The sequence below is a fragment of the Cydia pomonella genome, chromosome 21 (genome assembly GCF_033807575.1).
Source record: "Cydia pomonella isolate Wapato2018A chromosome 21, ilCydPomo1, whole genome shotgun sequence".
NCBI classification, from domain to species: Eukaryota; Metazoa; Arthropoda; class Insecta; order Lepidoptera; family Tortricidae; genus Cydia; species Cydia pomonella.
In genome coordinates, this window is record NC_084723.1 from 6,409,381 (window position 1) to 6,418,876 (window position 9,496).

The 9,496-nt window shown below is 36.6% G+C and overlaps 1 protein-coding gene across 1 annotated transcript; it reads left to right on the forward strand.

Annotated features, from left to right (window-relative positions):
* Positions 1–4,834: 4,834 nt before the first annotated feature.
* LOC133529798 (uncharacterized) lies at positions 4,835–9,207 on the forward strand. Its single transcript, XM_061867610.1, has 4 exons — positions 4,835–5,250; positions 5,970–6,131; positions 6,740–6,902; positions 8,834–9,207. The coding sequence occupies exons 1-4, from the start codon at positions 5,158–5,160 to the stop codon at positions 8,911–8,913; spliced, it is 498 nt and encodes a 165-aa protein (XP_061723594.1). The 5' UTR covers positions 4,835–5,157; the 3' UTR covers positions 8,914–9,207.
* The last annotated feature ends 289 nt before the right edge of the window (positions 9,208–9,496 follow it).

Sequence of the window (9,496 nt, forward strand, 5' to 3'; positions counted from 1 at the left end):
AAAATTAGACAAATATATCGGACGACAAGCTTAGGTATTTTTATGGCAACAAAGGTCACGATATTTGACCAATTTAGACTTGACAGACAGACACTATCTATATGTTGCCGACTGTACCATCCTCCGCAAAAGAGCATGGCGACTTTATCAATGAATTCATTCATTCCGCAGCTCAACTGTACTTGTAAATGACTCGTATTTTCAATAAACTCCATCTGTTGTGGTAATTAGAGGTCGAGCTACCCACTCTTTGAGACTAGTCTAGACACATTACGGAATAATTTACATACCCTCATTGTTACCGAAAACATTTAAATGTCCACTAACTCCCAAATCTACAATTTAAGAGGAAAGGGGGCGACCGCTTGTCCATAAAAATGTAGTCCTCATTTTCCTCTCTGAATATTAACAATATAGAAAATATGTTTATATTATTGGATGAATATTAACCACCGCCATGCTCTTTCGTTTGATTTTGGTCTTTATATTATAGTTATAAGAGAAGAGCCTTTAAAAATATGAATGAAATTTGTTTTACGATCCTCATTCTTATAATAATAATAAAAAACAAACAGGTTCCAGCAGGCGTTGTACATGACACTAAAGCTCTCCAAGTGGCCTCTACGTGTTGGATCTATATCACCACGCAAGCCTATCAAAAGACCGGGATTTATAGGCCCGTGAAATCCAAGGAGATACAATAAAAAAAAATACAAACGAAGAGGTATGGTTATTAACAACCCTGCAACGTACTATAGTGTTGTGTTCCTACCGCAGTGATTAAGGTTGCCAGAGCTCAACGAGGGTGCGGAGTGTTAGGGCCCGCAACGCGCATGTAACTCCTCTGGAGTTGCAGGCGTACATAGGCTACGGAGATTGCTTAACATCAGGCAGGCCGTATACTTGTTTGCCAGCGACATAATATAGAAAAAAACCAGAAATGACGTAATAGTACATTACGATACAAGTGCGAAAAATAGGAAATTCGAAACGAGTGGCGATAAATTAAAACACGACCGAAGGGAGTGTTTTAAAACTTTTAAATCTACACGAGTGGCGTACGGTCACATGTTTTACAGTACATATGGCCCTTTAAATGTTCGACATAGTAACGTAATATGCTAATTTTCGCACTAGTGCGGTAAAGTAGCACCATATGTACTGTAAAAATATTTTCTATAATGTCAATATCCAGAGAGGAAAATGGGGACCACGTTTGTATAAAGTCGCGGTCCTCCCTTTTCCTCGTGGACATTTCGGGCCGGAGGGCTAAAATTTGTGCGCGCAGTGTGGTGTGAAATTGGCACTCTTTGCGGCCGACGCGGGGCGCAGGGAAAACAAACATTGCTGGCAAATAAGGAAAACGTTTACCTCGAAAGGTAAACTTTCACTTGTCATGTTCTAATCGTGATTGATGATTTGAGAGAAAATGTTACATTTAGCAAATTTTTCGGGATGATAAATGTTTTATTGCAGGTTTATTTAAATTTTAAGCTGGTGGTGATTTTGTTATGTATGACCGTACTTTGAGGGGTAAACATGTAAGTCATAATGAACAACTTTTACGACCCGATTCGAAGAATGATTAAGACACGTTTAAGATCTTGGAAATATCTTTTAAAGATCGATAACTAAACGACATGTCCAAAATTGACGTTTATTTCAATAGCGCTGTGATCGCAATAAGATTTATCTACGATATTTCTAACGTCAACGTGACATTGGTTGCCCGAATCGAGGTGCTTCTGTCAATTATACGACATACAAATGATATCTAAATGAGAACTTATCTAAACCAGAACTTATCGTTATCGTATTTCATTCTTCGAATCGGGCCATACTATGGGACTAACCCCAAATTTTGCGAAAAAAAACGGTTCGTTTTCGGGACTGGCCTTATAGTAAAAGATGTAGATTATATTATAACCTACAATATTGACCCCTTAAGGTATGTTCAGACATAGTTGAATCACTCTGTATAAGGATTATATACAATGGATATAGGAAGAAAGGTAAACAATATTCTGTGGACTAGTTTTTAGCTGAACTCAATAACACCACACGGCGTTATATTTTCTGTATTTAAGTGTAATAATATTATTTAAGTTTAACTTTATAAATTAAGTTATTTTTTACATTTTTGCTCCACCTACTTAGAATAAATTTACACATACATAAAGTTCAACAAGTCTTTTTAATCGTGTAAAAAGCTCCCTAGTCCGTAAATTTCCGATTTTCGCTACGCTTACCGCTCAAGAGCACTAACGCCGACGCGTGTAGCTCTCCACCTGCCACAGACTAAGTATACAACGTGTCCCAAAACTCAACGATAAGCCGGCACCAGAGGATGGAGCTGCTTATGATTAGTCGAGAAAAAATAAGGAAAAAAATATATCTCAATTATTTTAGAAATTACAGAAAAAAAATGAAATTCATTGAAAATCGACATCCCTAATGGTATTTTTAACGACCATGTCTACAAATATTCAAATATTACTGTTTTTTATTTTGTTTTTGGAAACTTCAGTAGCCCTGCTATCTAACACAGTTCTTAAAAATACCAAAATACATGTAGTTTTTACACAAAAAATAATCAAAATTCATTTTGTCCCTACAATTTTGAAAGATTGTTTCTTACAGTCCACTTTCAATCATCATGGTGTAAAAAAATAGTATCGACACCACTATGGCAATTATTTTCAAAAGTTGACGCAACTAACCAAGATTCCAAAATGGTATAATACTTTGGGAAACCTAGTCACAACAAAAAACAACGAATTTTTAAACAAGACCGACATTTTTAAATGTTGATATTAATCACTTTTGAAAAGGGTTGTTGTTGCAAGTTTTAAAATTTCAATGGAAAATGTGGGTAGTTAATACAATTTTCAAGTCAGTACACTCTGATCCTTTGTTCGCTGTGCACCGTTCCGTATTAATTGATGTGGCTCTCATACTAACAACTCTTGGCTTTGCTTTTTGGACTGGTGATCTGCAAACTGTACTGACCTGGCATTATTTTGGACTGTGATTGTGTTTTGTGTATTGGACTTTTTCCGTATTCTGGATTGTTGTAGTAAATGAATTTAAAAAAAAGGAAAAAAAATTGTACCATTTCTTTGCATTTATTCATCATTTTTCAACAACAAAAATCCTTTTTTGGGTACAGTAAAAGTGATTACCGCCAACATTAAATAATGTCGATTCTTGTTTAAAAATTCGTTGTTTTTTTTTGTGACTAGGTTTCCTAAAGTATTATACCATTTTGGAATCTTGGTTAGTTGCGTCAACTTTTGAAAATAATTGCCATAGTGGTGTCGATACTATTTTTTTACACCATGATGATTGAAAGTGGACTGTAAGAAAAAATCTTTCAAAATTGTAGGGACAAAATGAATTTTGATTATTTTTTGTGTAAAAACTACATGTATTATGGTATTTTTAAGAACTGTGTTAGATAGCAGGGCTACTTAAGTTTCCAAAAAACAAAAAAAAAACAGTAATATTTGAATATTTGTGACATGGTCGTTAAAAATACCATTAGGGATGTCGATTTTCGATGAATTTCAATTTTTTTTCTGTAATTTCTAAAATAATTGAGATATATTTTTTTCCTTATTTTTTCTCGACTAATCATAAGCAGCTCCATCCTCTGGTGCCGGCTTATCGTTGAGTTTTGGGACACGTTGTATAAAGAGAAGCCAATCGGGTCGAGGAGGGCGTCGTCGATAATCAAACATGCAATAATTAAATTTTCATATATTTTTTTACGTTCAACATATGGAGTGTGGAATTAAAAGGAGGAGCCGCCTATTTAATGTATTTTGATGGACACTTTTCATAGAGATTTTCCTCCTTTCAATTCCACACTCCATAGTTCAACAGCTTAAATATAAACATCCACCATTTTATTTTATATCATACATCATGGTCATTTGTGACAGTTGTGACGTTGCGTCATTAAATGCGACGTTTTGAGTTAAATCATGATACATTGCTTGCCTAAATAGAAGTGTATAAAGTAACAGGGAACCGCCGCCTTTAATGTTTGCGTTAAAGCCGACACCGCACAAGAACACAGTAGGGTTGTCATAGACTTTTACAGAATTGCCTAACAGGACAGCTGGATTAAACAATATGAGCAGCCCTATAAGTAGTACCGAGCTAGTAACAATGGCGATGTATGCAGCTCGGGTGCGCGCGACCCTCCTTTCGCCCCTCGCACCCCGCACGATTGCCCTGTCTAGACGGCTTCGTCGAATGACTTGGAAATAGAGCTTAAGAAAGACATTAAATGAAAACTATAGCGGATATGATCAGTTTAGCTGTTGAGTTGAGTTATCGCAAAAAGTTTTCCCCTCATAGCAAAAAGACGTACACCCAGAGTTCATCCCTTGGTTAACAATCTACCATGCTTTAAGCTCCAGTTTAGCTTATTGTGACGGAAGAGTAACTACGGAACCCTACTCTGAGCATAGCCCAACATGCTCTTGGCCGGTTTTTTTATAGTATAAAATTGTGTTCATTGAAGCCTAAACTAACTATTCTTTGATTATGCGGTCGCATCAAAAATATACGCTGTAGATCATTTTGGTCTTTAGTTGGATGGGTTAATGGTATTACATACAATCAGCTTTGTTTGGGGCTTAAATATTTTAAGTAAGGCTCTTTACCGTTTTTAGACAGAATCGAAAGCAGAACAATTCACGCTTCTAAGCAGATGCTGCCCCCTACACTTCACGCTGGCCCTATTTCGCATAGTAACATCTGCCATCTAGTGGCTTAAATCTAAAAATGGAACCTTGACATAATGCTTCGTGCCAATTACATAGCTGGCAGCTGGATACTTTTGCAACAGTTCTACCATAAGAGATGCCACTCCTCTTAATTCCACACTTCATAGTGCCAATGAAGAGGGGGGCTTCTGTGCTGCCGTCTACAGTTAATTTACACTTATAGCACCTACTTGCACGTTTTAAATGCTAGAAACCATACATGTCAACATGTCCATTGATGGTGTCAAAATAGAAAATCAAAAGTCAATCTCTGTGTCATTGTACTGATTATTTACTTTCCAAAACTCTGTTAGATAAAATTATCAGTGAACTTAATTACAATGTGTACATGAAAATAAATAAGTGAAGTAAATCTGGCAAAATGAAGTGTATGGATCAGCTCCCGTCTGTGACAACATGTTGCTTCTGCTGTTTTCTCAGGGCGGGATGTGTTATGATTGCTCTGATATCATTTGTAAGTTACTTTTGCTGTTGTGAAGGCTCAGAAATCAGTATGCCATCCTTAAAACTAACAGGCTCAAGGAGAATTGAGATAATTGTAAGACATTTGAGGTATAAAGGTCATGCGAAATTTAAGTAATGCTTGCCAGAAAACTCTGCATGCATATCCGAGAAAACCAAACCTGTTTGAGAGAAGTGGTTTCTGTACGGGTCTCCTGTAGTCCTTCGTCCTTTATGATGATAATGAAATTAATGAACATACTTTATTCTATAAGTTTGTAGCCTGTTTAAAAAAAAAGAGATATCTCCCATTACACATAGCGACCATAACCAACCGTTCACCAACCTGCTTAGCTAGGCCGTTTATAGAAAACGATAATTGAAACTTACGTCATGTATGGAAATTATTACGTGGATTTTCTTTTGTATCTATCACTCTAATGTGATACATTTTTACCTGTTGATGGGCGTTTGTCGATATACTAATGTCAGCCTGGCTACGGTCATAGTTACATTTTGCTGCCTCAAGTATTCTGATAATTTTTAATGATATTTTAGGGTTAGTCTTAATGAGCTATAACGCGACTATGAAACATGATTTAAAATCATCCTATTTTTATGGGTGCTTCTTCCAGAAACTGCTTACATACACATACTCCGCTTTTTGGGGGGTGGAATTTCCCCAGCAGTGAGACTACAGGCTTGTGGATGAACCATGCTTTTCTATTTCAGACGGTGGGCATGATCCTGGCCCCGAACGTGGGCTATGCGCAATCGGAGTCGCTGCTCCCGGAACCACTGACGAACACTGAGGGGACCGCGCAAGTGTTGCTCGGTCTTGTTTCTATCCTCCTCTGTGCGTGCAGTTTCCTGCTCTTCGTCGGCTCTTTCTGTGTAAGTTACCTTATTAGGATCCAGGATACTTTAAACCGTTAGAAAAACTCCATTTTGATGGTAAGCGCATTATAGCTCTGAGGGCCTACTGCGAACACAAAAGTTCGCAAATTGCGGGTTTTTTCTCTGTCACTCTAATTCTGCTTTATTGGAGTATAAGAGAAAGATGGAACTTCTGTAATCGCGGTAGGCCTTCTGTTGCGACGTTTGATCCAGCGTAGAATTCGGCAGCGACATTGCTTCAGAAAACGAAGCTTAGTGTTTATCTATTCTACGAGTATCTTAAGGCGAAGGGTAGGGCAAGCTCTTTCCATACAAACTTTGTGCGCGTTTTTCTTCGTTTGTGTTTGCGCTACAGTTATTATTTTTGGTAAATATGCTTATTTTTCTGTTAGCTAGGGCTTGATGTATTTTTTTGTATTTTTGTATTTTTTTTTTAATAAAGAAAAATTTCTACATCAAGTTCTGCGTATATCCAATATAAAAATGAAATTAAATGTTATAGTGCCAAAACTAAGGAATAAAACTTGCACAAGGTTTGTATGGAGAATGCTTTTCCCTACCCTGCGCCTTAATGTAAATCTGGCATTATTTTTCATTAATTTCAGAACGTCCCAATACTGATAGAGATATATCAGTGGGGAGCATTGATCTACAGCACGTCTACCATCATTATCTACATTATTCTGGCGTGTTTCTGTTTCCTAGTGCACTCCAATAGCGCCACGGCTGGCGCCTGGCTCATTACGCTAATCTTTGTCAACTTTTTTTGTAAGTATTTACGTCCATTTCTCTTCAGTAGCTAGCTCGGTTTTTCATACAATTGCTCTGAAACTTTGTACAGTGTAGTCTGAGTGCCTACTGCGAAAACCGAAATTCGCAAATTGCGGGGATCTTTTTCTTTTACTGTCACTAAGACGTAATTAGAGAGACAGAGAAAAATTCCCGCAATTGACGAACTTCGATTTTCGCGGTTATAGCACTGGTTAGTACGACTTTGCATATAACCAACCGACATAAGTATAGGCACATGTTTGGTTTTAGCAAAGGGAATTTGAAATAGAGGTGAATTGTCAAAGTAAATTTTGTCGAGCGATGGCGACGTACTTGTAGCCTATGCTCGAGTGGATGGCGCCACGTTTTGATATTTAACAAATTTAACATATATCAGAATAAGGATCGAAGTCAAATGGCGTTCTAAAAGTTTTAACAATGTATTGAAAGATGGCAGTAAAACTGTGCATGGCTACAAAATATAATTTGATAATCCACCTCTATTTCAAATTCTCTTTGGTTTTAGCATCAGGTGGTATCAGCTACTATGAAAGTACAACCGTTTATTAGGACTCCGCTTATAACGACCGACCACTTTAAACGACGGAATTTCATACAAAATCTGATCGTCAAGTCCGGTTACAATGACGAGCGACATAGAGATAAAGATAGTGTATTTTCCAATGAGGCATATTACAATGCGCTTATGAACGCCAAATAAAGCTACGCCGGCTCTAACCCTACACCTCTGACTCGAGATGATTGAAATCCCTCCTAAATTGGAGGAGGGTATACCATTATGGGACCGGCAAGAGACTCGGCGGGACACATCTTTTCAAAACATAACATCTTATGTCTACCATGCATTAAATAAAAAATACAATTTAAATTAATATGGAATTAATAAAAAAAAAAAAGATAATATAATAAATTATAATTTTCAAATAAATTGATGGTAAGAAGCTTACCTCGTCCCACGCAACCAAATTAAATTTGGCAAAAATAACCATCCAACAAATACCGCGAGGGAAGGCCCTCAACAAGGTCATAGGTATATCGACTCATTTACGAATAGGGGCACAATATAGAGTATTATTACATTAAAATTTATTCTTAGAATTAGTATAAAATACAAATTCTACATTTACATTGTTTTCATGTCAAACTTAATAATACTTTTGTTCAAAATGCTTTGTTCTCATGTCACAAAGCTTTATAAACTGAATAAATTCATATTTTATTCGAAGAGCCTTTTAACTGACTTTTAGCGAAATCGTATTACTGAAATTTACATTCGAAGCATTACCAATGATAATTTTAAATGCTGATAATTGAATATGAAATGATGGTGAAATTACATCTCAATTAATAATGAGAATGAAGGAGAGGAATATTTAATTTATAATTTTATTGATCATAAATCTGAGCGGCATAATTTCTTAGGTTAATAATTAGTAAAGTCAATACGAAATACGGATAAGGTCTTGTGCACAAATCACGCGAGGTTTTTTGGCTACTTTTTGACACTTCTTCGGTGCCCTCATACTTAAGGAGTTGGGCGTAGCCTGATGTACGCAGGGTCTGCTCGAACTCCAATTCATGCTAAAAGAATCGGACGACGACGCCCGACGTTGTGGTAGGCTGCATGCAGTCTAATGTCGAGCGCCGATCGCGGACACGGGGCCCTACTAATAGAGACGAGCTTAGCACGACGTGGGTAAGGGACTTCACATTGCGAGTTCATCCATTAGCTACTTGCGTTTAGTGGCAAATGTCGGAATTCTCAATAAACACTAATCAATGTGTAAACATGCCCCAATATGAAGGCCAGCCACACTTTTCCATATCGACCTTATTTTAACCATGATACACCATGTAACCGGCTACAATCGTAGTGCGTTAACAACAACTTAAACTTTTTGTTACAGTGACCAGTTACTTCGTAATCGTGGCAAATAGCTTGAGGATGTCTCTGCTATTCCTGCACAGCACTGAAGTACTGTACTAGTATTCTTTAAACGGACGTTCTATTGTTCGAAGTAACGTTCTATCGTTTGAAGTGGCGTTCTATCTTTTGAAGTGGCGTTCTATCTTTTGAAGTGGCGTTCTATCATAATTAATAATTTTGAAGTGTATATTTTATGTCGTGTAATGTTGTAAGTGCTGTAATAGGTTTAAACATATAGTACCAGTTTTGACAGTAAAATTGTAATATTGATAAATGTTTTTTTGATTTAATATATTGCATTTTTTACCCCTCGGCAAGGAGCTAAAAAAGGTACGAGTAATTAGGTAGGTATTTAGTCTATTTTTTGCCTTGAGTTGAGTATTCTACAATTAGGTACTTACTAACGTTTTATTTTACAACGCTTTAACAAGTTGAACATAATAATATTGTTAAATACTATTCGAGGTTTGAAATTTACGATTACGTGGTTTTGCTGCATTTCGTACAATACATTGAATTAATTAATAAAAAAATACAGTACATTATTACACAAATTGACTAAGTCCCACAGTAAGCTAAATAAAGCATATGTTGTTGATACTTAGATATTAAGAAATTTTAGGAAACTGCAAATCTACAAAAA

Bases quoted from the DNA above. Each gene is read 5' to 3' on its own strand.
- LOC133529798 (XM_061867610.1), top strand. From the start codon at position 5,158: ATGAAGTGTATGGATCAGCTCCCGTCTGTGACAACATGTTGCTTCTGC. The intron at 5,251-5,969 runs GTAAGTTACTTT...TTTCTATTTCAG, and splicing joins TGATTGCTCTGATATCATTT to ACGGTGGGCATGATCCTGGC. The intron at 6,903-8,833 runs GTAAGTATTTAC...TTTTTGTTACAG, and splicing joins AATCTTTGTCAACTTTTTTT to TGACCAGTTACTTCGTAATC.